General features: G+C 41.2%; 1 protein-coding gene and 1 long non-coding RNA gene across 5 annotated transcripts in view; one reads left to right on the forward strand and one right to left on the reverse strand.

Annotated features, from left to right (window-relative positions):
* The window catches only part of LOC134165864 (uncharacterized), a 303,752-nt gene that overhangs the window by 233,456 nt on the left and 42,649 nt on the right, over nucleotides 1-27,647 (forward strand). The gene's annotated exons all lie outside the window — the stretch shown is intronic.
* MKNK1 (MAPK interacting serine/threonine kinase 1) lies at nucleotides 1,760-27,082 on the reverse strand. 4 transcript variants are annotated; one of them, XM_062623019.1, is made up of 14 exons: nucleotides 26,996-27,082; nucleotides 26,012-26,085; nucleotides 22,360-22,456; nucleotides 18,859-18,957; nucleotides 18,086-18,183; nucleotides 16,015-16,094; nucleotides 14,512-14,585; nucleotides 11,045-11,149; nucleotides 7,736-7,791; nucleotides 7,071-7,166; nucleotides 5,935-6,129; nucleotides 5,175-5,339; nucleotides 4,500-4,540; nucleotides 1,760-3,585 (listed from the first exon to the last, which is right to left on the reverse strand). In XM_062623019.1, the coding sequence occupies exons 4-14, from the start codon at nucleotides 18,953-18,955 to the stop codon at nucleotides 3,357-3,359; spliced, it is 1,236 nt and encodes a 411-aa protein (XP_062479003.1). In that variant the 5' UTR covers nucleotides 18,956-18,957; nucleotides 22,360-22,456; nucleotides 26,012-26,085; nucleotides 26,996-27,082; the 3' UTR covers nucleotides 1,760-3,356. The 4 variants fall into 4 exon arrangements, with proteins under 4 accessions (XP_062479003.1, XP_062479002.1, XP_062479004.1 ...); XM_062623018.1 differs by having other exon boundaries at nucleotides 4,500-4,543; nucleotides 26,996-27,081; XM_062623020.1 differs by lacking the exons at nucleotides 22,360-22,456; nucleotides 26,996-27,082 and having other exon boundaries at nucleotides 4,500-4,543; nucleotides 26,012-26,034.

Genomic DNA, 27,647 nt, shown 5'->3' on the forward strand with positions numbered 1-27,647 from the left:
TAGTGCCACCATTCCAAGATCTCCTGTGCTCTCTGCTACCTCTCTTGTCCAGGAGAAGGAGAGAAGCAGACAGCTTTAAAGCACAGTTTGAGCAAAAGCATTTGATGTAAATATGGGAGATTTCCTCTGAATGGTGAGTACAAATAAAGGCTCTGCCACCCAATCTGGGATCCCTGCTCCATTCAGGCTTCAGTGGAAAAGGAACTAAAACCCTACCTTGTTTGTCATGAGTGGGCTGAACCGATTATGCCAGGCACAAGCCTCACAGGGCAGTGGAGGATTGCTGCATCCTGCCACAAAAAAACCAACCTGTTATCAAAACAACCTTCCACATCCAAACCCCATTATGAACTCTTAGCCACAAACCTCCAAAGAAACTAAAATATAACTTTCAAGAAGGAGTCACAATTACACTAGACCCAAGAGCAGGACAATTGGCTTAAATCAACACCTTGCCCCTGTCTGGGGAGTTTTTCTCAGTTCCCAGCATTACACAGCTCCAGCGTCTACCACTACCTGCTGATTGCTTTCCTCTCTGCCAGAGCTTACTGCCTTGCAGAAGGAAAAATATGCCACATTTTAGCTCTTCATTGAAAAGCCCGAGATCATGGCTTCAAGTCCTGAACAGATGAGTTTTCAAGTATGCACCAGTGGGGAGCAAGGATGCTCTAACACAGGTCAGATGTGGAGGAAGCTGCTGGCAGCACCCACCAGGCAGCTGAGGTTATTGCCAGAGCCAAACTGGGCCCTGAGCCACAGGGGAAAAGCTCATCATAGCCAAACCCAGCTGGGCACTTTCAGTGTTTCACACACCAGTGCTTAACATCCTTTGCGCTGCACATCCATCAGCTGAAGCTTTCCCCTCATGCAGAAGGAGGCTGCAAATCAAGGGGTACTTGCACCTCTAGCCTGCAGTTCACCTAGCCAAATGTAACGGCACGAGTATCCCCAAACTAAGGTTTTCTTTGGACATTTCACTCTCCCTCCAAGCTCCCTTTTGTAAACGGAAGCAAATCTGGCTAGCAAGCCAGCTTCTTCCTCACTGTGCAAGACACATGCACTGGATTTGCTTTCCATGCTGTATTTTGGAGAGAGAAAGGGAAGCACTAACTGTGCAGACCAACAGCTCACCCAGGAACACAGGAACAGCAGCAGTTTTGGTCTTTACTCCACCAACTCACTCTCTGGGGCTACATCTACCACCAGTGAAAGGCAGCAGGGACAGAGCAAAAGGCAAAGGACTACTTACCAGTGCTGGAATAAACCTACCAGATACAGCCGTTCCTGGGCAAGCAGCACCATTAACATCCCCTTCTCACACCTCCATGCTAATGCTGCTGCTTAGACTTCTGGAGCCTCAAAGGCTCCCGGGCTCCATTCAAGAGGTCTGTTTTGCACTGCAGCACCACTCCTGGCCAAGCTTCAGGAGTTTTGCTTCACACACAAATCAAAGGGGAGAACATGACATGTAACAGTGCGGGTAAGTTCCTGAACTCACCAGTGCTGTTATCTCTTGACTGTCAAAAGGATCACAGGATCCCTTCCAGCCCTCTCCATGCAGCTGTATCTTTATTTTACTTCAAGAAAGCTGAGATCACAGGAACCTCCAGAGATTGATAAAGCAACAGAAGAGGGAGGTATGCTTAGCCTTCAGAGACTTAAATTGTACTAAATCCAATGTCACACAGAGAAGGAAGCAATTCTCTACTTTACTATGTCACCAAAAATTAAGACCAAAAAAACCACACAGAACTGCCAATTGTGTTAAATCCATAATTTAAAGCATTTTAATAAAAACAAAGCAAGATGCATTTCATAATCCATCCACTAGCACAATGTATAAAATCTCTGAAACAACTTTAATATTAGTCACAAAAACCAACATGTTGTATAAAAATAGCTGTATGCACACTGCTAAAAGATAATGTAAAACTGCTCTGAATAGGCCATGCAAAGACATTCAGCCTTGACCTTTCAGTTTCCAAGCACTCATTGGATCTGCTACTTTATTCCTTCTCCTTCTGCCTGGGAGGGTTTTGTGCTGGCATTCAGGGGCCTCCTCCTCTCCCTCTCCCCCTGTACACAATGCCCTTGCAAAGGGTTCCAGAAATGGCTGGCAAGTTAAGGTGCATCATGTTGGGCATCTTAGTGGCCCAATTTTCACAGCTTACGTTTCAGAAAGTGCTCAATATCCGTGTCCTTCCCCAGGGACACCTCACCTTGGTCACTCAAAGTCTTCAGCTTTTCAGCCAGTACCCTTCCAAATTACTCCTGACCCCTTGTGCAGCACAGCAGTAAAACTGGAAGGAAGAGTCTACACACCCAGCCCGAGATCACTGCAGGAGCAGAATGTAACAGCTGCAGCACCATTTTTGTACAGATGTACCCCTGCGTTTGATAATCCTGAATCATTCACACATCAAAGCTCACTGAAGCCTGTCCATTCACATTAAGAACTCCAGGTAACACACACAAAAGGAGCTGGAGAAACATGAGGTTACAGAAAAGAAGATGTAACTGAGGGTAGCAGTGATATAAAAAAAAAACAGATACTAAATATAACCTGTTATATAAACAATCTGTTATGCTGTGGTTATCTGACTTAACAGTGTAACTGCCAGAGAAGGGGACATACTGGACACCAAGACCAAACCCAATTACAAAAAGAGATGATGTATTTTAGGTAAGAACAAAAAGATGTCAGATAAAGAAATAACATTTCCAGCTTTCATCCCACATGCTGACAACAAACTATCAACAGGGTAAAAAAGCAACCCAGCCCTTCTCATCTCCACAAGCCTGAGCGATCCCTGTGCCTTTACCTCATACAGTTTAAGCCCAATGAAGGTAACGGGGACAGAGATCCACCCAGTCATTATCTTCGCTTCCTGAGTCCACAGAAAGAGAAGGGCACTGTTGGTTGAGAACAGTCCCTGCTGCTGACACAAGCAGCAGCACCTTGCAAGATGTGCCGCCAAGGAGAGCAGCCATAGGCAGGGAGAGCCTTGATGCCCTGCCAGGCAAAGCAAGAAAGTAGGTTTCCTTGTTTTCAAGCTCACATTTTAAAGCATGCTCTTCTAAGAGGAAAATAAGGAAAGCTTAGTGATTTATCACCTCAGATAATTCAGCAGCAAACCCATCTTCCCCAGTTTAAAAACATCAGTTAAATTATCTTAATGCACCAAAATCTGACAGGCAAAAAACATTCCCATAAAAAGCTGTCCCCTTAAAGTTACAAGTAGCATCACAAGAGCAAGCTTCTAATCAAAGTGTCAGAAGCAGAGAAGCTTTTATCAGCGCTGAAAATCCAAATAAGAACATAGGCTGATCTTGCCAATCCATAGCAGGGAAGAAGTTTAAAAGGCTTTATGGGGAACTGGCTGGAAGTCAGTGTTTTTGGTGGCATGCGTCATTGCTCTGCGCTTGGCCAGGCGGGACTTGGACGGAGGTGAAAGCTTCATGGAGCACACAGCATGGGCAACGCTCTCCTGCTCTGCGCTGAGTTCATTCTCATGCTGAGACAACTGCCGGTTGAGGGCTATGGCCTCAGCAGCAAAAAGTGTCAGGTCTTTCGTGCTACTGTTCCTTTTAAGGGAAAAGGAGAAAGTGGTTAAAGCCCACACAGGGTCACTTCAGCTGGTTACCCTCACAGCAGAGCATTTACATCCACAGTTTTATCTCTGATATCAAAACATCAACACAGCAGCCAAAATGACCAGTTAATATTTGCATCTCTGCACTGTGAGAACAAGCAGTACATAACAAAAACACGCTGGGAATTTGGAAACAGCCACAGTTCTAGTCCTCATTCTGCCAAGGGCTTCCCATGTCAACCCAAGAAGCCACCTGAGATAGAACGCTCAATTTCTGCATGTTATAAAAGGATGGGCATACAGGGCAATACTGTTGCCCGTCTTCAGAGAACTTGCAATCCCACTGTAATTGCACATCTGGCTTAAGGAAATGCATTTCTGATGGGAAGAACCACCTGGAATCACCAGTGGCAGATACAGAAACAGAAATGTGTGACTCAGGCTCTCTGGCATACAGAATCTGCCATCAAATCACTTTAAATGAGGCTTGCCCTGCTCACAGTTACATTCATATAGTGATTACCACCAACTACACAGAAGTCATATCCAAGTCCCTGTTCACCCATCAGAACGTAGCCCCTTTGGATAATGTGTGCCTTCATGCCTTTTTTTTTTCCCCCTCCTGGGCAGCAAACTGCCAAAACCATCATTATTGCCTGTCTAAGATTAGCACAGCACCACAGGAATCTTCTGCATTGACTCTCCCACAACCAAGCAAGATTAGACCATAAAGAAAAATCAGAGCTTTAATATTTCTGATATTCTTAAAATTAGTGCTGCACATTTATGAAGTTGCTTTCTCAAGCAGGGATCTTACCCCCTGATTTGTCACCTCCTTGTCATCTCTCCCTATTCTTTCAGTAATGATTCTTGGCCAAGTTTACAGACATATAAAAAAAATATTACCTTTGAAGAACTTGAGGGGTAGGTAATCCCCTTTCAGGAGCCTGCTAGAAGAAGCAGTTAAGAAGAATTAGTTATGTACGAGCAGCTGGAAACTCTTTTTCCAAGAGAGTGATAAAAACCAGGGGACTCCCCCAAATCTTTACAACTAATGGATATTGCATATAAACTAACTCACTGTGGGTTTACAATTCACATTTCATAATCAGCCTCCCCTCACAAGAAGACACCACAGTTTGCAGGTATCAGACTAAAGCTTTGGAAGCTCTCTAGAGGTTCTATCCCTTCTTTCCTGAACTGGGAACTAAAGCAAAAGAGAACACTGCTGTTCTTTTTAAAACCGTATCTACCAGCAGCCTGCTTTACTGTACTGAAGAGTAACATCATAATTAGTGTACTGCAGTGCTTGGTATTCACAAAAAAGCCATTTAAAATGCATAAGGCAATAATTAAAAAACAAAACAAAACAGCAACACATTTAAGGTTGACAGATTCATCTAAATATTTATCACACAGAGCTCCAGAAAGAATAAAGCCACTGTGTATTGTTTAATTAATCAAGAGCACTAAAACACATAATGACTCTATTAAAAGTTCAGAGACAGCGAACAACTTGTTTGTCATTCTGGAAGACAAGCCTTAAAATAAAAAATAACTATATATAAGGGGGATACATACTCCTTGAACCCACGGATGTTGCAAAACTTGAGCGGCACTAAGTCGTTCTTTGGCATCGCGAACCAGCAACTTTGAGATGAGATCTTTGGCCTCAGAGGATATATGGGACCAGTCCTTGTCAGGAAATTCATACTTGCCCTCCTGAATGCTCTCAAAAAGCTTGTTCTAGTAAAAGAAAATAGAGTGCAACCAGAAGACTTCTCAGGTGGGAATCTTCTCACTAAGTTTTATCTACCTAATGTGGTGAACTGAACCAGCCAGTCTCCTATGGAGTCAATTGAAAGCAGGCTCCAGAGTGTTGCAGCACATCCTTTGATGGACATGATACACAGTCTGCTGAAAACACCTCTCAACCCCCTTGTAACAGTGCAAACAGTGTATTCAGGTTTTAGAAATAATAAATTCAGGCCCTCCGTGGAAACTCTCCTGGGGCTCAATCTTTATATGAGGAATTATGGCGACTGCCATAAACCAGATTGAGAATTACAGAATACAGGAGGACAGTGGGGTGGGGGAGAGGACATTAAGTTCCAAGACCTTACATCAGGAGGAGAAAGAGGCAGCTGCCAAAACTTACTTTAGAAAAGGATATCATCACTCAACTTCTGTATTACCACCCTCGCTTCTTAGTGGCAGTTTATCCTCCCAAATAACTGGTTGGGTTACAGTCACAACTCTTCCCTGCTGGCATTATGGCCAAGTCTTACACCCTAAGTTTATGGGGCACTCTCTCACATATACTTAGCGCATGTGCATTCACCTGGCAAACTCTGCAGACTTCTCCTCTGTCCCAGCCACAGTCTGTGCCACAGTTGCCCACAAAAGGGGGGTAACCACTGAGCATGATGTACAGAATCACTCCCAGGCTCCAAAGATCACATCGCTTATCATAGAACGTGGCCTCCTCCATGAAGACTTCAACCACTTCAGGTGCCATGTATTCTGCAGACCCACACTAGGAAACCGAATTCAAGCAAGTTATCAAAAGGTGGGTCAAATCAAAACAAAACTCATGTTTGTCATTCTCCTCTCTTTATAGCAGGCAGCTTGGTCTAAAAGCAGAATAAGGCATCAGGGACTACTGAAGTTTACTGCTGGCTTTCACTGCAAGTCCCATTTTGTTAAATCAAATTACAACTGCTCCCCACATCCCTCAAAGGTTAAATGGAATTGCCAAGAGCTTTGAAACATTTTGTGAGCATACAGCACAGGAAAAAATTAACACGTTTCAGGACTAAGGACTACAGAGACCTTATAGAGACGTAATAGTTCCGACTGTTCTTTAGCAGAATCATAAGCTGATAATTTAATATGAATCTATGGTCATTTATACAGAGTCCAAATACTAATTTATGTATTTCAGGTTTTTAATTCTTACCCATTAGTTATCAGGCTTTTCAGAAAGTAAACAAGGGAGGCGATTTCTGTAACATATTCTTGCAAACCTGACAGATTTTCCTTTCACAGTAATAAGAAAAGCATAGCACTGTAGTTTTTCAAACTAATGTGTATTATAAAGCCTGATTACAGAGCTTTCATTCCCCTTAGCTCATAGGTGTTAGCTACAGAACCTAAACACGGAGAAACGAACACAAAACTAAGGTTCAAACTCAGTTCATAAGCACACAAAAAACCTCCATTAAAGCTTTGATGGACCAAGATGAACAGGATCAAAGTGTTACTTCCTAGCCAAAAGGAAACTTAACACGGTGAGCTCCTGTGCTTTTGTATATTTGTGCTATGACTGGGAAACCAAGACAGTATTTTTCACCTTAAATGAACTATCCACCACTGGATGTAGGTGGCAGTAAGCCCTTTGGAAGCTCTCCTCTGGAGACAAGAAAATTTGTTCTATGGTAGAAGACAAAAAGCATGAAGCCACACTAGGTCTCTTACCGGCGTTGTCAATTCAGGAGTAGTTATTGGAGTACATGCACTGTTCAGCTTCACCCCACTACCAAGGTCAAAGTCACATATTTTTACTGGTGATACCTAAAAATAAGGACAAAACAGTAAGGGGTCCAGAAGCCTGGGGTTAACGCAATATATACGCACTCAGCCCTGTGTGGAAAGCCCCAGGACAGAGCACAAGTTGTTCTAGCAGCAGGATTAGTGAAACCCAGTCTCTTACAGCTACATTCCGCTCCTTGCATTTGCCCCCTCTGCCCCAGTTGCTCCCACACCGCCAGCATCTGACCCTATTCCATGATTCTTTTACTTGGCCAGGAAAGTGACAGTATGCATGGGGGCAGTTTGGGCACATATAACGTGACCAGCTGCCTTGTAAACATTGCTTGTCCATCCGAGTATTACTGTCTCAGAAGAAATGAAGTGCCAAGTTGTAATTGCCATCCCCCCTCTAAGAACAGTTGGCTTCTTATCTCCTAGCCAGATGCTCACATTTTTGCAGCTCAAATTTAGTCTCAGGCTTCAGTCCTGTTACATTTACTTGAAGTTCACTAATGGGTTCAAAAGTTTTCAAGAAGAGGAGAGGAAACAGAGACTTTCTGGAAAGCAAGCTAAAAAATACACTTCAGAAGGTTAAGAGAGCAGAGCAGCACCTTTTCTGGAGACTCACACAGGATGTTTTCAGGCTTCAGGTCCCTGTGAGCAATACCTACACAAGAGTACAAATGTTCATTAAAGAAGATACTCTCCTGGTTTATTTCTCATAATTTCACTTTATTAGAAGAATACACTAATAGACAATTCTCTAATAGAGAAACATTCTAGGCCTGAGTTTGCTATATACACACACCCCTCATTAATGATACTGCAAGTAATTTAATTGCAAAGTGTATTTCTTAAAAGTCACCATGCATCCTGCTGTACTTTTATCATCCTTTAATGTACATGACAGTCAGCCAAGCAAGTAACTGAAATTGCTAACACTGGAACATTTTGCCTTAGCCCAACTTAATTATGTTAATTAAAAGCAGCTTATTAAGATGATTGACCTGTGTACACAGTTTACCTGTGTACACAGTTAACTCAAAACATTTTTGTGCCTTCTGCAATAAGGTCCTTCTTTACAAATGGATCAGCTGGTGGTTTGCTAAAGTCCTACCAGCACAGACAATATTTGAAACACTCTCCCCAGTAAAACCCCTGAATTCCCAAGTGAAAATATCTCCCTTTAACAGGGAGGTACATACTCACTGCTGAAGCAAAGGAAAATTTAAATGGTTTAGTCAGAGATGCAGGAAAAAAGCTAAAGGAGAACAACCCAAGGACTTTTTCATTCATTCAACTGCTATAAGAACAGGCTAATCCATCGGGGAGAGCACAAATGTGTGCAATTCACAGGCAAAGGTGGTTCTGCATTGTCAAAGCAGTTCTTCAAATGTCTAAACACAATTTCCAGAAGTTCTCCAGTTTTGATCAAACTTAAAGGGAAGGCAGAAAATTGGAAGCAAAGAAATCAAATCAAATGAGCATCTTGGCTGTAATTTAACTGCACTCATACCTTGCTTTGAAAAAATTACACTCCAGGCACACTTGATACTACTTCAGAGTACAAAAAAGAAAATACCCCACCAAATCCTAGGTATGGAAGTTCCCAATGCCTTTTCTTCAGCATGCTCCACAAGACATGATTTAAAATACATTAAAAGCACAGCATAACACCAATCTGAAGGAATCAGAGCTTTCATAAAGATGCAGTTCGCATTGCTTATGTGTGGAAGATGGCATAATGAATCCATCAAAATGGCCTGTGCTGACATTTACAGGAAGGCTGACAAAACTCCCAACAGCTGGTTTGGCTTTCAGTGTGAAACCCAACAGCACTTTTTTGTATTATTGTTTGAATTCAAATGTCTGATTGTGTAACATTTTATTTTGCAGTTGAACACAGCATTAAGAAGACAACTGCCTTTAAACACTCCTCCAGTGGATTATCAGCAATAAAGCACAGATATCCCAAGTGGGTGTAAGGCAGTATTATCATCCAGCTGAGTTTTAAATTACTCCTGGCAAAAGAATTAGCTGTCCTTATTCAATTTTTCCTTTTAAGCATCTAGCTATAGCAGTTCACTATTAAGCTGTGCAATAAAAATGCTTTAATTTCCTGTTTACTTTAGTGTTCTGCATGCTACTTACTAATTATTTTAATGTCACATGGAAGAACCATAAAGAGAATAATAAAATGGAAGGGGATGTTGCAGCCGATTCTGCAAGCCCTAGCCCCACCATATCAATTCACAGCAAACAGCAAGAAAGTGGATTGCTGCTCTAAAGCCATTTTAATGACTCACTCTGCTCGTTTGGGAAAAGGGGAATTAAATCCAAAAGCTGAGAGAGAACTACAGGAAGATATTAACCGAGTCCATCTTAAACTCCCTTGAATAGTGTTCCTAGACTTCTGGCTGTTAAGAAACCTACTATAGCATTAACACAAAAAAATAATTTCTCTACATGTTCAGCCTAAGCTTTCTGTTCCTTATTTGCCTCGTATCTCAAAGTCAAAATCTTCTAAACTCAGGTATTCAAAGACTACATTCTCTTCAGATTTGAGTTATCACATAGACAGGCTATGAAGATTACAACAAAAACTTAATTCAAATTAAGTTTGTTTCCACATTCAGATCAACTTCTCCTAACATGGTCACAACATGTGACAAGATCCATACACCACAGGTTTACCACTTTATTCCCTATGCATTACTATACTTTTTAAGAGATTCAACCTATTGAGGTACCAATGCTGTGATTCTAACTCAAGCATATAACCCATCCTGTGACATGTAAGTAAAGCCTACAATTAAACATTTATTGAACTGGGGCCAGTATTAAGCAACTCGGACATCAAATGTAGATCTGCTGAGATCCACTTGGCCAAAATAAATGGAGCAAAAAATTAATCATAATAAATAACCAATAAAAATAGCCTCCAATTAAATGTCATTCTATTCAGAGGTAGTCTGAATAGAATGGACTGGAGCTGCTTAATTTACACAAGACCAGATAATTATGACCCAGGAAAGATTTTGAAGGCATCTATCACATTCAATATGAATATCTACTCTGGGGTGACCATAACACACACAGGAATTTGATTCTAAAAGGCTAGTTGGATAATACTTACGTATGCTAACAGCACAGAATAATCCATTTGAAATAAATTTCCTCAATTCATATCAGAGACAATAAAGATTTCTTCCAGGATTGCAATTAAATGAACTGAGCCTTTCCCATACATCCCTGCTTAGGTAAGATGTTGTCTATAATAAATGCAATGTATTTCATCAGTTCTCAAAGAATTTTGAAATGAAACAAAAGTACTCCTAAGCAGATAAAGCAGCAGGAGAATATTTTAACATAAATGGCCTCTCTATAAACAGAACTGCTTTTAAATCTGAGCAAGTCCAAATGAAATGAGGGCACCTTCAAACAAGGACTACGGTTCACTTCTAGGTCTCCCAACCCAACAGCGGGGGTCTAAATGTGGAGACCAAAAGCTACTATAGGCAAAGGCATCTTGTAACCAGCAGAAATTCTGGGTAAATACAGAAAAACATCTCTGTAGACCTGAAAGAGGGGAACATTAAAAAGGATATTTAGCTCCCTTTTGAATAACCTTTATATGGCAGCTTAGGTAACAAGAGCAAGCAAACAGGTTCAACCCTAATATTCATTTTCCCTGGTTGCCAGTTTAACTTTTCTTCTTCAAAAGGTTATACCATCTTAACACAGCTGATGACTTAAACTAACACATTATGAAAACAGTACTATAGAGGAAAACAGCATAAGTCATCTGGCATTGCTGTAAATAGAAATGTTAGCCAAGGCTGACTACTTACAAACAAAATGTGCTCCATCACCTAAATGTACAATATCAACTAGTAAAGACAGATACAGCTTTCTCTTACCTTTTGTATGAAGAAAATCCAGAGCAGAGGCAATATCTCTCACCACTTTGCTAGCTTCTCGTTCATTGAAGTGCTTCCGCTTTTGAATATGGGCCAGAATTGAACCTGCCAGAGTAAGAGGTGAAAGGGAAAACCATAGCATGAATGCTGCCTGGGCTGAGAAAAGCCTTTGTCAAGTACAAGGACAAAAACACATGACTACTAGTCTGACATAAGGGGAGAACGGATTTCAGCATGAGCTGGGCCAGAAGTAATTTAGAGAAGTTATTTGTAACAATCACTCTATCCTAGTATGTTTATGTGGCAGGAACTGAAATGTCACAATCCCATGTTTTTATATGAAAAGAGCCTCAGAAAATAATGACGAACTAGTACCAAATATCATGAATTCATAACCTCATTTCTCATATTTTGTAACAGCCTTTCACAGCAGATAACTTCTGTAGACCAAACAGGAAAATGACTAAGAGAAAGGTACAGCTTCAATACTTCAGCACGCTAGGACATAATTTTCAAACACTGCAGCCCTCTAGTTTAAGCAGAGCATGAAAGGCACTCACTTTTTACTGCCTCAGCAAGACTGGTCTGTTTTCCACACACTGTAAGCAGTAGAGACTTGCTAACAGTACTAGTAACAAACATCAGCAAAGGATGTATATAGCACTTCAGCCAAACCCCATGCCACAGGTGACCATGCTCAAATTAGCTCTCCTCATTTTGTGTAATGTGACAATTTAAGCCTTGTATATCTGGATTTTCTCTCAACATCAGCAAAATTAAAAGACATCCTACCTTTAAATACACATTAAAATTCCCACTGACATCAAGGTCAGGTTTGGACACTGACTTAATGCAAAATTTGCCTGGGACACGACCTCTCTGACAAAAGACCTCTCAAATATAAAGACTATAGGCTGCAGGTAGAGCTCCACTGGTATCCCCTTTAACAAAGGATAAAGGGAGGTTCAATTCCTTAATTTCAACTGAATTCTATCAATCTTCTCAAAATCTTTAATTGTTTTTTTTTAAGACATTTTTAATGTAGTCCACAGGGATCCAGGCCCACTGAACAGCTTTACTACAGCCTTCCATTTTCTTACTCAGAGAGGTATATTTATAAAAGCAACCAAGCTGAGAAATTTACGAAGTAGCTGCCATCTGTTATTAGCCCCCAACACAGTAAACATTTATATCTTGGGTGATTTAATTTTTATTCTTCAGCTCTAGATGTGGAAGGAAACATCTCATTCTCTATTGCGGTAATTCTTTTTCTTAAACCATCAATGCTGCTGCCACTCCTCCACAGCAAGGATTTAGAGAGGAAACAGTTAAGAGTCAAAAAGAAGAAAGATGGACAAAAGACTCTTCAGATATGCTTTGATATGACAAAATCTTCTTCAGATACACAGAGCTACGCTGTGTCAGGCGGATGGAGGATGGCCACTTTGGATCAGGTTATCAGATTCAAATACAGGTTTCCCTTGACAAATAACACTGTCTGGTTTGCTACAAATTTCTTAAGGGCACAGAGTTCAAAGGGTTTTCCTGGTATAGTTGTTCTTTACACCTTTAGAAAATAATAACAGTTCTTGAATGTTTTTATATTGCTGTGGAAAAGGCCCCAGGCTTTGCAGGAAACAATACTGAGCCACCTGAAGTGCTTATTTCACTCAGCGGGTTTATTTCAGATTGTCTTTCTAAATAGAGCTAAAGTTCCAAACTCAGATAAAAACTGTATCAGTAACAACGAAAACATACTCTACAGACTTTATATTCAACCCACAGAGGAATCCCACAAAGAGAAAGAAAAGCAGGGCACTCCTGCCACAGTTGTTACCATCACTTCAGTATTCATCAGAGAGAAAGCATCATGTAGCACCTCCCAAAATGCATTTCAGAGGGAAAAAAGGGAGAAAAGGATTCTTTTATCATGCAAGTTCAATATAATAAGCTGGATTTTAATGCTTTCAATTATAAAATGCTGTCAGGCAAGAATATTAAAGGGCTTCTGCATATCATGGTGAACTGAACACAGCTGAAACAGCAGCACAGCTCCTTCAGTTACCCAGCTACAGGAAAGCAAAGCTGAAAATGGAAAGCCCAAGTTATGTCCCAGCATTGTAGGTAACATCAGTCTCTGAGACTGGAGTTATTAAAGTAAGGCTTCCATTGAAGGTTAATGTTCTCATTCTTGCCAGCCAGGCTGCTTACATCTGAATCTGTAGCGCATCAGAAGCTGGTCTGACCCCTAATTCTCATTATCTTTTTCTTCAAACCCACATACTTCACATTTCAAATACTGAAATGTTTCAAAGAGAAAACTAGCCTCAGATCTAGCTGACTACTGTAAAAACAGTAGCTATGAGAGAGAAGAAGGTGTAGCATTATTACCCTTCCAGCAGCAGCACAGGTACCCTGACAATGACAGTCTCACAGTCAAAGAGGAGGGTTAACTAATAGAAAAATGTGGAGATGGGAAAACAGACAAATGCAGATTCATCCCAATCGAGCCCTGCTATACCTAATTTGACAGAGAAGTCTGTGCATTAAGAGGAACAGTGTTAGAGGAAACCACAATGAAATGATGCAGTAAATTTAAGGGAAGGTAAACCAAAGCTTTTACTCAAGAAAACCATACCCTTCTCTTTTTAAAGAGTTCTGCATCTATACTGAAAGAATTTACATTTCCTGTTCACACTGTTTGCCACTGAAAACCTTCTTGAGCAGTGACAATAGATGATGTTCCATGGACAGACTATATTCCTTCAGAAACTCAGGGTTTTTTTGAAAGGTGTCCACACTTTTAACTCACAGTTTTGCACAGCCACGCAATTAATGGATACTGTAATCATACTCAATGCAGACAAATGTGAGAAAGTCCACAAAGTGCTTCTGGAATGAGAAGTAGCCTTCTTATTGCTCAGGTGACTGTTAAATGCTGAAGACCAGTGACTACACATGCTGACTTGACTGGCCCTCAAACAGCAACAAGCAGACTGCTTTACAATTACAGCAACGTAAGGCAGAAGCAAGACGTTGTTCAAACCAGCTCTCCTTGAATTTCAGGAAGCAAAGCCAATCCTACATTAAGGGAAAATACTACAAAGTATATAGATGCCGGACTAAGATCATGCATAGTAACTGACATACTGCATGTCTCCCCTTGTCTGAAGGTACACTGACCTAGTAACTATATTCCAAAGCTTCAACTTTAGTAATGCTGACATTTCCATTGCTTAGCTGCAGAAAAGGATTGCAGATGTATGACCAGACCCATCAATATTCAAGAATAACCCCACTTCAAGCTTTGTATATTAATTCCTCTACTTCCTTTTTGTCTTAATTGTCAGGTATTTGTAATAAGTTCTTCATTTTCTACTTTAAAACACTGAGACAAACAGGACCAAGATGATTGACCAAGATAACAAGGTAATTCCATGAACGAAAGCACAGTTACTGCACAGTACCTCCTCGCAGCTTCTCGAAGACAAGGTAGTATCTTGTATCATCTTCAAAAAACTCTATTAACTCCAAAATGTTCCTTTAAAAGACAAAAGAAACCAAAGGGGAAATGGGAGAAACAGGCACAGACTGTAAACAGAGCAGTAGTTTCAGCATGGGTAATTAGGAAGTGGCAGAAGTAACCAAACTAAAAGCTCAAATTAAACAAGTTGCTTTGGTTGCCTATGGCATTAAAACCACATTTCCAAGTCACACTGAAACTGAAGCACGGGAAGCAGGCCAAACACCAAAATCAGGGTTGTGAGAGACTTCTGCTACTTCTCAATTGACAGGAAAATAACCGGTAATAGGTTGTATTTAATAATTTAGAACACTGCATTTGTGCTGAAGGCAAGAACATAAAAATAATTAAACTGGCACTCTTTTTCTCTCTGGAAATCACAAGGCAAAACACATAGGGCTCAAAAGGAGACAGGCATCTGTCAGCATGATATTAAATCCAGCACTGTAGTTACGATTTGCAGGCTATCTCACTCCTGTTTAGCTAGTGTACAGACTATGCAGCACAACACAAACACCCCATGTTGCTTTGAGAACGACAAAAGCGTACGACAGATTCTTCTATACTTAATGGCACACACAAAATCCAAATTCTGTGTGTAGTCATAAGAGCTTGAGCTTTTCCATCAGTTACGTAACTGGAAGACCTTATGCTCTTAACCACAAACGGAACAAAGATATAATAAGCTTCTCTATAGCACAACTCAAACCCATGAGTATGGTAAAAAGTTTGTTTTTAAATTATCTTTAGGTATTGTACTAAAATTTCTTTAAGGAAGGCTCGATATAAACTGCACAACTGAGTACAGATAACAGCTGCTGTATACATTCCAGACTAACAGAGGCATCTAAAGGAGTAGCTGAAACTCATCACAGAGGCATCACTGCCACTGGCTGGGCAGCCTTTGCCTCCTCTTCAGGCACAAGTGGCAGATTTAAAGTTGCTTCATCCTGTGGCTATGTGAAGCCAGCACACATCCAAATGAAAGCTAAATTAGCTTTTGGCTGATCTAAGAGTTCCAGTGCAAAAGCAGGAAGGCTGACACAAAGAGGACAAACCACACATTAGGGAAATGAATGGCAAGACTGTTCCTTTCAACAGCAGCTGGTATCAGGTCAGCTTTTACTGATGGTGAAATCACTGGGGTGGGTGTCAAAATGTTAATTCCTCATTTGGCCAAGAGCCATGCATTGCTGAAGTACATTCAGGCTACAGTGACCTGGCTGCTATCTGAGTTATGTGAATTTTAATTTATAAATATCTCCCTAAATTTCACAGGTAAGAGAAGTGGAAATTCTTATTTTGAATAGGTCAAGCCTAAATTTCAACTGGTTTTGAGGGGACTACTGCAAAGCAACTAACCTAGTCACATATAAGAGGCTTGAAAGCTTGCAAAAACATTCAAGAAACTTCGAACATAAAATCCTGCACAAGACTCTGTACTTACTTGTTCCCCTGACACTGGTATAGCGTTTCTATTTCACGGAAAACCCGACTCCGACTATGCCCCGCATCTTTTTCAATGATCTGTGGAAAGAGTTACAGCTCAGGTTTGAAAATTCACTGCAGAAACTGTGCATGGCTGTGGAATATGGCAACTGACGCAAGGCCTGAATCTCAGGTACGCCCACCAGAGAAAAAACACTCCGCCTTTGATTAATTTCTTATCTGTCATTTATTTACAGTGTCAGCATAGCTCTGGAGGGCATTCGAAGGACAAGAGAAATGAGGACAGGAAGAGAAGTAAGGAACTAAATCCACATGTTACACAGTCAACTGACTAGTTACCACAAGGTTTTTCTTGCATCACTTTAAATCTGCAGTGTGCAGAAAAGAATATCCGTTTGAGTCCAAACAAAATCAGATTTAAGTCGCATCAGACACTGAACAGCCAAAAATAAGAGATTTGTCATTATAGGCATTTAAGTAAGAAGTACCAAATTCACCACAAAATGAGTCTGTTCCATAGTGCAAACTTCATGGAGACCCAATAGTAGGATTTAACATGTTAAAGAAAACATACATTCAATCTCTGTGCTGCCATCAGAAGTCACCTTCTTTCACATACTCCTCTGAAAGAGCCTAAAAGAATACAAGGGCTTTCTACAGAGGTGTCCTGGGTTCAGCAGTAGCAGTCATTTTTCCCCTTCTTGGTAGCTGGTGCAGTGCAATGTTTTGACTTTCAGCTCGGGAACAGAGCTGATAACAAGCGATGTTTTGGTTTGGCCAAGGACTTTGTGAGCCTCATGCTCTGCCAGGGAGGAGGGGAAGCCAGGAGGAAGTAGAGACAGGACACCTGACCCAAACTGACCAAAGAGGTATTCCATACCACAGCACGTCATGCCCAGGATGTAACTGGGAGTTAGCCGGAAGGGCTGGGAGACTACCGGGTTGGAGGAGGTATCGGTCAGAGCTTGGTCGGGCTGGGGGGGCGAGTTATCGGTTGGCTGGTGGTGAGATGTTGTATTCTCTTCCCTTGTTATTTCCTTTATCATTATTATCATTGGTGGTAGCAGTAGTGATTTGTGTTATACCTTAGTTACTAAACTGTTCTTATCTCAACCCGTGGGAGTTGCATTCTTTTTGATTCTCCTCTCCGTCCCTCCGAGAGCAGGGGGAGGGCAAGAAAAGGGGGGGAGTGAGTGAACGAGTTTGCCTGACTGGGTTTAAACCACGACAAGAGGATGCGACTGAACAATTACTACGTGACATGAAAGCTCATGATATTACCACAAATGCTACCACCATTTATACCCAGTATTGGTTTCTCATCTTTACAGCCAGAGTTCTGCGGTACAGAAGAGGCAACCATGCACCAATACTACACGAGACTTGGTATCTGATCCTGTCTAGTTCATAATAGAGTGGTTTATTTGTTCCAACTTCAACAATTCTACAAAGTGCACACAAAACTATAGCACCTGCAGGACTAGATTCTTAATGGGGCTTAAAATTTGTGGCATGGTTCTGGAAAAGAATCAAGCATAAAGCTTGTATTTGTAATTAAATGGGGGACACAAAATAACTACCAATCTGCTGATAGGCCCTAACACTTAATATAGTGGCATTAATGAAGATTCACCTTTATCAAAAAATAAGAGACGGCTTTACATTAACTAACAGCAATAACTGATGCTCTCTGAATTCAGAGCAGCATTCTCAAAAGCTTGCATTATTTGGTAGGCCATGCTAGACAATGGCTCTCCCCCTTCCTTCATAAGGAGAGATAAAAACTTGTTGGACTACAGTTAAATCAGGACATGAGAGGAAAACTTGCCCTGAGATCCATCCATCACATCGTCATTTGCTGTTTGTGAATTCAATCCATGGTTGATATTACCAGTACACTCTGGAAGCACCATACTTAAGATGACAAAAACTTAATTGGTGTAAAGCAGGCTCATTTAAATCATCAAAATATTCTGCTATTACCCACTCTATTACACGTTTTCACTGAGATATTAGGAGGAAGAAGATATATTGCCCATGAAGTGATGCTGCTTTTATTCTATACTTACTTTTACAGCATATTCTTTCCCAGTTTGGAGGCTGACAGCACCCTGAACTTTGGCATATGCTCCCTCACCAAGCAGCTCTGCAGTCAGCTTGTACAAGTCTGGCAAAGAAATCCAACAGAAAGGACACATTAGCCACAGCATTTCAGTGAGTAACACCAAGACAAGCTATTTATCTGATGAGCATCCCTCATATGACAGCAACTGAAAAAATTGCCTTGGTAATGAAGATAGAAAATAGATTTATGAAGTATTAAAGTAGATGTGCCAGCCTTAATTATGCCTCATTTTTCACTTCCCCCCTTCAAATTCCTGAAAGATTTAAAGGAGACTTCATTCCAGCATCAAAATTACAAATCTGTTCATACAAGAAACATTTTATATCTCGGCAATTGCTAGGACCTCATCCACTTTCCCTGTCATGTAGAACTCAGAACCATTTTTTTCAGATTGAAAACATATCACTCCTTGATCAGAAAATGCCTACTAAGTATTCAGATTGGAGGGCTTAAATCTAAAAGACTGCTACCACCTTGATTTGCAATTTACCTTATAATGTTTCTTGCCCGCTAAGAAGTTTTATGCTCATCAGCTTTATCACACTGAACCCTTTTTATCTACAATGCTTCACAGAATGAAGACCAAAATATAGAGGATAAGAAAAACACAAACATCAACTTATTATAATAGCATTTGCCAAAAGCAATGTTAAGAAAACCGAGAACAACAGAGGGAAACAGACCATTAAAATTAAAAGCTTAGAAGTTGCCACCAACCTTCAAACTTCCCAGGGACGTGATCTGTGGCTCTGGTTCTTTTTTTCTTTTTCCTTTTCCCATTGTCTGCTATGGGGAGAGGCTGACTGCTGACCATTTCTGTGTGGCAGAACATAAAGGTGCCTTTAACACACAATCAATTCTTTACTTTAGGAGAAAACGAACATGCTCTTCTGTGCCTATGTTTTTAAGCTATCCAAAAGATTCTCTGTTTATCTTCATCACAGGCTGCCATATCAGAGGAAACCTAAAAAGACAATTTGGGCTCTAATTAACAGCTCTGGGAAGGTCTGATAAACAAATGTAAAAATAGAAGGAATAACTATACTGAATCCTCCTCTCATAGCGCAGTAAGGCAAAGCATGGGAATAACTTTGTCAACAAGCACCATCAGCTACCCACAACATAACACGTGCTCTGCTGTAAGACAGGATTTACAGCCCTCACAAGGGTGTTATTCTTTGAGTTATTCTAATGGTTTACAAGTAGATGTTTTTTTTCCAAGATAGCTTAAGGAAATTAATTTCCAAGACAGGAGGAAGGTGTGGGGAAGTTTCAAATAACCTGAAGAAACAAAGCAGCCGCAGGAGTGAATAGGTCAAAGGAGCAATCTAGGTCAGTTTATGCTGCTAAAAGGCCAGAAAAAAGTTTCTCACATAAACATGATGTGCCTTTCTAAACCACAGATCAGTGGATAACTTATGCTCCAAAACAAGCAGTGGTTACAGCATTTAGGTATTTTTTTCCTGCACCACTACCTGCAGATATTACAAGAGCTAAGGCAGAGATAACAATTCACTGATGCAAGATAATAGGGAAGGAAAAGAAAGAACACCCACATATTCTTATGGAAAGCCTGAATAACATTGCCATACACTTTCTCTGCTAGAGGTTGCTTCATACAGCTAACCTATCTCCAAAAAGGCTAAACAGTTCCACTCCATACTCACATGAGCCCTTCACACCATCAGTCACAGCCTATCAAATTGGCCTTAACAGTTAAAAATCATGGCTCACAGTCTTTTAAGGCAGTAGCAAAGCACTGCTAAGACATTTTACAACCAGGATTTCTAAGAAAATTTGCAATTAAAGGCCCTGTACTACAGAAAAAAAAACCTAGAAACAGCCTCATTATGAACACTGGTCATGAAAGAAGAGCAAGCCCTAAAAACAACAACAATAAGTATTCTGGCAATCCTCCTCTAACAGAGAGCCTTCGTAAGCAGTGGGTTTTCTGCCTTGTGCTCTTTCTAAAGTACTCTTAACACACAGGAAAAGTTCAGAGGCAGAAAATATTACCCAACAGCCTACCAATATATGATATATTTTTCTTTGCTTCATTCTATTTTCCTTGCCAGTATTTGTCAGTAAAGGCTATTATGACTGTCACTTAGAACTTGTACCTTGCCTAAAAATTTAAGACAAGTGCTATTTTGAAGCCCTCTTTCTTTAACTGAAACATTTAAACATGTTCATTTTAAGCCTCAAGACAATAGTAAATCCTCATTTCCAAGTCTTAAGCAGAATGTGTTAAGAAATCATCAGAATGGATGACATATGCGAGTTCTTAAATACAGTGAGATATGAAAGCATACATTTTACCAACTTCTGAACAGCTTCCTTTTAACTCAAACTGACATACATACAGTTTTGAATTTTAACATAAAGAAAAGGCTTGCCTTTGACAGCAAGTTCCAGCTCTCCCTGATTTCAATTCAGCCTACATTAGAAGTTATTCAGAATTGGGATCTAAATGACGCATATGAAGCTGCTCAGAGGTAGACCTGGTCCGCTTGAAAGTGGTGCTTGATTTCCAGAAAGCACCAAGTCATTTTAATGACCTGACCTTCTGCAAGTCAACAAGTCATATGTAGACAAGTTCTATTCCATTTCAACCATTACACGGTTTCAGAGCTTGTAATAGACTAAAACTTAGCAAAAAGACAGGAGATGAATCCTGCATCTTAGTACAGCTGACATATTTCTTCACAACCCTCCCCTGCACTCTGCCACTTGGCTATGATATTTACCATCTGGTGTTTAGTAACTCACTGCATTACTTCAATTCCCTTTAGTCTGACTCAGTTCCTAAATTGCAGAGAACTGCTTCCCTGAAACCAGGAAGTTCACTGGTCATGTATACAAAAAACAAGTTACTGAAAAGCTGATGTCTTCAAACTATAGTCTTGACCAAATTTGTTATCAGACAGGCATGAAATGTTTGCTATGTTAGATTCTTATTACCCTTCTGGTCTGCTATTTCACATCATGGTGTAGTTTGCTTTTGTCAACACAGCTTTGCCTTTAAAGGTATTACAGCTTCATTCTCGTTATTCATTTTGTTATACTGAACGTAAGTAACAGCTGGTATGACAAAAAAAAAGCCTTTAACTTAGCCAAATGCTTTAGAGGTTTCTCAAGGTTTCAAATAAATGCTTGTTTCTGTGAGCATACACCAGAAAGTTTCTGATGACACTGAAAGACAGTGTGCCTCAACCATCCCAGCAATGCTGAGGTGTTTTTACATACCGCAGGACTACCTTTAGTGACAAGGACACTGTGGGCCCTAAGGAAGCTCACCCTGTCAGACAGAAAGCTCAGAAACTGGATGAGCTGCTTTGGAGGGAAACGGCCCACAGACACATCAGGCCCAAGATGAATGTCTAACTGTTGTCATGTTAAGGTCATTTTACAACATGACCCAAAGCACTGAACGCCTGCTTCCACCAAACCAACTTTTCCACCCACTTTATAATGTATTCTGGCTGGGTGCAGGGAGGGGGGCGTAGAAGACTGCTTGATGCTCAGAGCAGACTAGCCAAAACTTTGATAAAAAGCACTTCTTACATCCCACTTGTCCATAACACTCAGACTGTTCTCCAAGAACTCCTGTCTGACCAGCAGTCTGATAAAAGCTGAAGAAACAGGGAACAGTTAAAATTCTGATCTGTCCTCCTCCTCCAGTCAGATTAGGATTCTTGCTCACAGGATAATGTAACCCAGCCAAATCCATACTGCAACAAAAAAGAGAGCAAGTTTCTGTCTTTGCTGCAGTTTTGTTGAAGTCCTGTATTTTATTATCATCATCATAATTCAGTGTTAAGGCAGTATTTAACATAGGTATTATTCAGAGCCTATCTGGGAAGGTACAGTTACACCCTTCCCTTTTGTTATTGTGGTCTCTACAGCTACCTTCAAAAGGATGACAAAAACACTTATCATAAAGAAGACCTGCAAACAATACCAAGTAAAGAAGGAACAATTACCACAAGTTTCACTTCATCCAGATCTTAAATGACCTTTCATCTTGCTTCCTAACACTTCATAAACAAACATGCCAAAATCCAAACTCGCCTCTCATTCTAATCCACTCCCCAAAGGAAGGAAGGGTATATTTAGAAAACAAGCACATATATATACAAGCACACATATATTTAGAAAACAAGCACAAGTACAGGAAGCACTTGGAGAACACAGATGCTTTTTCTATTGAGAAGATACCTTGTTTGGGTGTTTGAATTCAATGGAAGAAGGCAGTTTAAGAAGAAAGCGTGGACACTCCCACCTCCTTCCAAACTGGGTCTTGCTTAAGCCGCAGCTGAAAAGAAACACAATCACATTTACATTCAGAAATCACATAAATATTATCACAGACATTTGGGTAGCGCTCAGAGTCTCAAGAGATTGTAAGAACCAGTTTTGCAGGGCTTCATGTGAGCACACAGAAAGAGTGCACCCCTGCGTTAAAAACTTAGTAACTCTAAAGTACAAAATGAAAACCAGTGTTATTTCCAGCCCTCACATCATTTCAACTGAAGAGCAAATCCCCTCCTTACAGTCCTGCAAAAACAATGGAGGGATTTAAGGTGTTCATTAGCTCTTGTTGTTATGCCGCTGGAGAACCATAACTAGTTTAGATATGAAATACAGAATTACTGCTAACAAACAAGACTTATCATACTCCTAACCTATATCAACTCTCTGCCAAGACAGAGCACCACAGCTACAGCCATAACAGCATCAAGTTAAAGCATATCTTGAAGTTGGTCTCAAGGCAGCCAAACAGCCTCCAACACCAGGAGCGTAAGAAAGCATTTTTCACAGCTGAAAAGCTTCTCCTGAGAACAGGTACCACAAGTACTGAATTCACTCCTAGCAATCAGCAAATGAGGCAGCGATATTCAGGTAATACGGTATGAAGAAAAGAGAAATCAGGAGCCTCAAATAAAGCTTTTTGCAGATTCACAGAGAATAGCCACAACCCAGAATTCAATAGACTAAACAAATCAAAGTTGATGTGCTATCACAGGATGTTTTCAGACCACTGAGGTGGTACCTAAGCAGCTGCAGTAACAAAACTGTTACTGTTCCACAGATGCTGCAAAAGCAAAGGCTTTCTATTCTGAATAAAAGACCACTGAGATCCCTGATGAGGCTTCTGTAATTGAGACTTAAAAGCACTATTTTGACTATCTGAACAACAGGCACACCAGTCAGCACCTTCTGAATAGCATCCAACTTCCCTGTTGATTTATTCTTCTTTTCAAAGCCATTGTTTACTTCTTCAGCCACAGATTCAACGGAATAGTTAGGCATGAGTAAGCCCCTTGATTCCACAGGCATGACATACCTGTGACTCTCAGACTTCAAAGTGTGTGCTCAAAACTCAAAAAAAAATAAGTTAAGCCACTTTAAAGTTTCAGACATCCAGAGTTTTAGACATAGAAACAAAATGGAAACAGATTTCAGGCTGAGGGTCCTCCCAGCTCAGTTGCTCACATGGTCCTTGGACACTCCCTTCTCCAGCAACACTTTGATACCTTTACATGTGGCTCATAATGACATCGGACTCACTCAGCAGGTGCCTATTCTGCCGAAATCTACTAGTTGGCAGGAAGCTCAGAAAAATCAAAGTTATCTTTATGAAGAAACTACATAATGGTTAATTGTGCTGGTAGCACTACACATGAAGCGAAACACAACTTGAAGAAGACACATACCCAGTCCTCTAGAACAGCCCTGTGTCAAATCCAGAGGCAGATTATTTTAATACTTACTCTGCATTGAATTAACTAAAAACCTGAATTTCAAACTGTAAGAAGTGAGTATTCTTACAGGTCATTAATCTTTACAGTAGTTTGCCATAATTCACTCTTAGCTGCCAGAGCTACTTTCTTACCCCACCTACACAAAAGCTTCTAGTATAATTTAATCAATTAATCTGAATTATCCGTGCAGGAAGAGTAACTTAAAAGCATTCCAACATTTTCCCAATAAGATACAGGAGCATTAATATTTTAAAGTGAACACTTCGAGAGTCCACAGGAAGCCCAAGCAATCCGATTTCATGAAAGAGCAAGTCTGAGAAAAATTACCAATTCTGCCTTATCGCTGTAACACCCACAGAGTTTAACAGCTGACACCATCCTTCTCAAATCCTTCGGTCTGCGGAAAAGGTTACAGCAACCTTTTTCTTTACCTCTACAATTGTCTTTCTGATTCTCTCCTGTCACACTTTTAGAAGACCAGAGTCACCTTATATTCTGTGTACACAAGCTGCAGAGTCTAACTTCTCATGCTCTCTCTCAGCTATCCACTTCCTTTGCAAACTAAGCATGGGGCTTCTGAGGTTCTGAGTCAAACCTTCCAGCAATGGGTGGATCTCACCTTGGAGGACAGCACATAAAGTTATTTCAAACAGATTCCTCCCACTCCAATTTATTTCTTCACCATGATTACTACTGGAAAAGCAGGGAGAAGCTTAATGGAGAGGAGAGCACACAGCATTCCTTTCCCTCTCCTGTTGGGAGAAAACACACTATTTTAGCACACATGCTATAGACATGAGATCTTCTGCTGAGGTCTGGCTGTGTCTGCATAGACACACATGAATTTCTCAAAAAGCATCAGCTATCATGACAGCAAAAGAACTGTTACCATCGCCACTGGAAAGTCAAAAGAAAATAAGGCAAGTGTGCTGACCCTGCTATGAGTTAACAAGTAAGGATAACAAATGAAACTGTAGGTAGCTTTAAAACAGTGTAATCTCTTTAATTTCTTGTTCTAGGACAACATGCCTCTGAGCTACACAGATGAGAGGTCATAATAGGGTGTATTTCATGGGGCTGACAAATAAATGCCAATGGTAAGCCTTGTCAGGAACAGCATGGCATACACATCGGATATAACCGTGAAGACCATCTTTCCTCCTTCCACATACAACAATACAGCCAAACAAGATACTTAGTGCTCCTGACCACTGACAGACAATTCATATTTAAGAATTTCCAAAGTGCAGTAGGAACTCAGCTGCAAAATTACTTTAAACTCCAGATCACACATATTCGAAATGAAAAAAGTCCTTACAATAGTACTTTGACTCAACCACTCAAAGCCTCTCTAACCCTTGGAGCTCATTTAAATTAAGGAGATACAGAAGGCAAGCAAGTTCTGAAGGCCACTTACTAAACAGTAAGTGGCTTAATCTCTCCTATATTTTATGGCATCAACAACTCTCAGAAGACTGCCTCTGAGTCACCAGTTAGTTCCCTTAACCCCACTCAGCTCCCTCGCTAGTTTTCAAGGCTAAACCAAACACTTCTTAGAAGACAACTTTTAATTTTATACTGATACAAGATAAGCATTTCCTGTTCTTACTCCACACCCCACAAATGATCAGATAATCACACCTGTCACTGGAAAAAAAAAAAGCTACACAGCATACTCCCGTATTAGCAAGCAGCCTTGTCTGGAGAGGTTCATCTACCTAAATGTGTTTTTAAGTCTGAAGAAAGATATTTCTTCCTTTTCCCTCCTCTGTACTTCCAACTCTAGCTGAAATTGAAATTTCAACTCTAGTTTTAATGAATAGTCATTAAAAGCCACTGCAGTTTCACAACTGATGTCACATAAAACTTGTATCAGTGTTATAACATTTGTTACCAGGAGGGTACAGGAAGGTGAGAGGAAATTCCTCACAACAGTAAATATCTTCTTTGAAAGCATTAGGGTGCACTGATACAGCAACCATACCACAAAATAATGGGACAGAATGGGTTAGGTCGGAAAAGACTGCCAATATCATCATCAAGAAACCTTCAAGTGTCCAAGGCACCCAAACCCACCTTACCTGGAGGGCTGCCAATACCAAAACCTTTAGAACTGCAGTGGAAGAAGGGTTATTTTGCCTTGCTTCCGTCTAGCACCTGGAAAGCACGAAGACGAGCTCTGTTTTGATAAAAAATAAGCCAAACTGTAGTACTTTAAGGTTATCAGAATATATGCCAACCTTTTCACACTAATTGTGGGGCATTAATTTGTATGATAAGGCTTTTATAAGCAGTAAGCTCATAAAAGTAAAAAAAAAAAAAAAGTCTAACAATTTATTTACTTCTAAACAAAGCTGACACTTCACAAACAAGTGCCAGTGGTATCAGTGGGATGGGCTGAGTTTTGGCTATCGCACACACTACTGAAGCCAGCAGCCGAGCTGTCACCAGGGCTGTACCGCTGCCTTGTGCTTCTCTTCCCTCCAAATGCTCTCAGAAGGTCACCCCGGTCAGGCTGACAGATACCGCAGAGGTAACAGGTTAAATCAAGACTGATTTGCAGTGTTGCCAGGGGCTCACAGGTCTCACTGCTTTATGACAGATGAAACACACAAGAACTAAAAGCCCGCTTGTCATAAGTCCTAGGAACAGGTTCATTCGCCTTTGCCCACTCTTCTCCCGCTCCAGCAACACTTCTCATAGAAAGCAGCCGCCATAGGAGTTCACAGCCTTACCATCCTTTATTAAAAGCATAAAGTATGTAATACGGCAGTTTAACCCCTCGGGGAACAAGCAGCTCCAAGCAGTAACTCCCACATCCCTCAGAGAGGACCCCGAGCTGCTGGCCGCCGGGCTGAGGCCACTTCACCCGCTTCCCGATGCCCCTGGTCCCCGCCACCAGCAACCCGGGCTGCCACCGCTCCCGGTCAGCGCCTATCCCTCCACATGCCCCGTGGCTCGGACAAGGACCCCCGGGGCTCCCCGTCGCACACCTCCCCTCATCTGGCCGAGGCGGGAGAACAGCGAGCTGCCTCTCCCCTCATCGCTGCCGCGCAGCCCCACTGCAAACCCTCGCCCCCCGCCCTCACCTCCATGACAGCCGCCAGCGTCCCCCGACTCCGGGACGTGAGCCGAGGGCAGCGCGCATGCGCGCAGCACCGCCCCGAGTGAGCCCGCCCTGTGCGCCGCCATCTTGTATTGCTGCCCGTCGTCCCTTTCTTGGGCAGGCGGAGAGCGCCCGAGGAAGAACCGAAATAACTAACACCGAGTACATGGTGCTCAGGTAATGCCTTCACAGAAAAGACCTTAATGAGTTAAAAAAGCCGCTAAGACTTTCACATCTGAAACCTAAAAACCTAGAACCCCTTAAAACTAAAAACTTAGAGCACAGGAGGGGTGGTAAGGATAACTTTCAAGAAGCCTCTTTGCTCAGGAAGTTGTGTTTCGCTTTACGAGTTACTGTACTGTCTATGTAATGCCAGCAGCATAATAAATACTTTGGAAGCTGATATCCTTGCTTTTTCTGCTGCCTGTGCTCCTCACAAGCATTTTGCATGCACCCATGGTTTTTCGCAGTGATTTCCCATTTGTGCTCAGCATCAAGTCGGTGCTGATGGGCCTCAGCACTTGCTCAGGTGTCAAGGGGAGATTGTCCTTCACCTCTGGCTTCTGAGCAGTGTGGCTACAGCACAGGGGTTTATGGAATTATAAATGAATGGTTTGGGTTGAAAAGGACTTTAA

This window comes from Pezoporus occidentalis, unplaced genomic scaffold (genome assembly GCF_034315485.1).
Source record: "Pezoporus occidentalis ecotype Australia unplaced genomic scaffold, CSIRO_AGI_Poc_V1 ctg25, whole genome shotgun sequence".
NCBI classification, from domain to species: Eukaryota; Metazoa; Chordata; class Aves; order Psittaciformes; family Psittacidae; genus Pezoporus; species Pezoporus occidentalis.

Bases quoted from the DNA above. Each gene is read 5' to 3' on its own strand.
- MKNK1 (XM_062623017.1), bottom strand. From the start codon at position 18,973: ATGTTCTGCCACACAGAAATGGTCAGCAGTCAGCCTCTCCCCATAGCA. The intron at 11,150-14,511 runs GTACTGTGCAGT...TTACTCTGGCAG, and splicing joins CTTCGAGAAGCTGCGAGGAG to GTTCAATTCTGGCCCATATT. The intron at 6,130-7,070 runs GTAAGAGACCTA...TCGGTTTCCTAG, and splicing joins CTCCTGAATTGACAACGCCG to TGTGGGTCTGCAGAATACAT.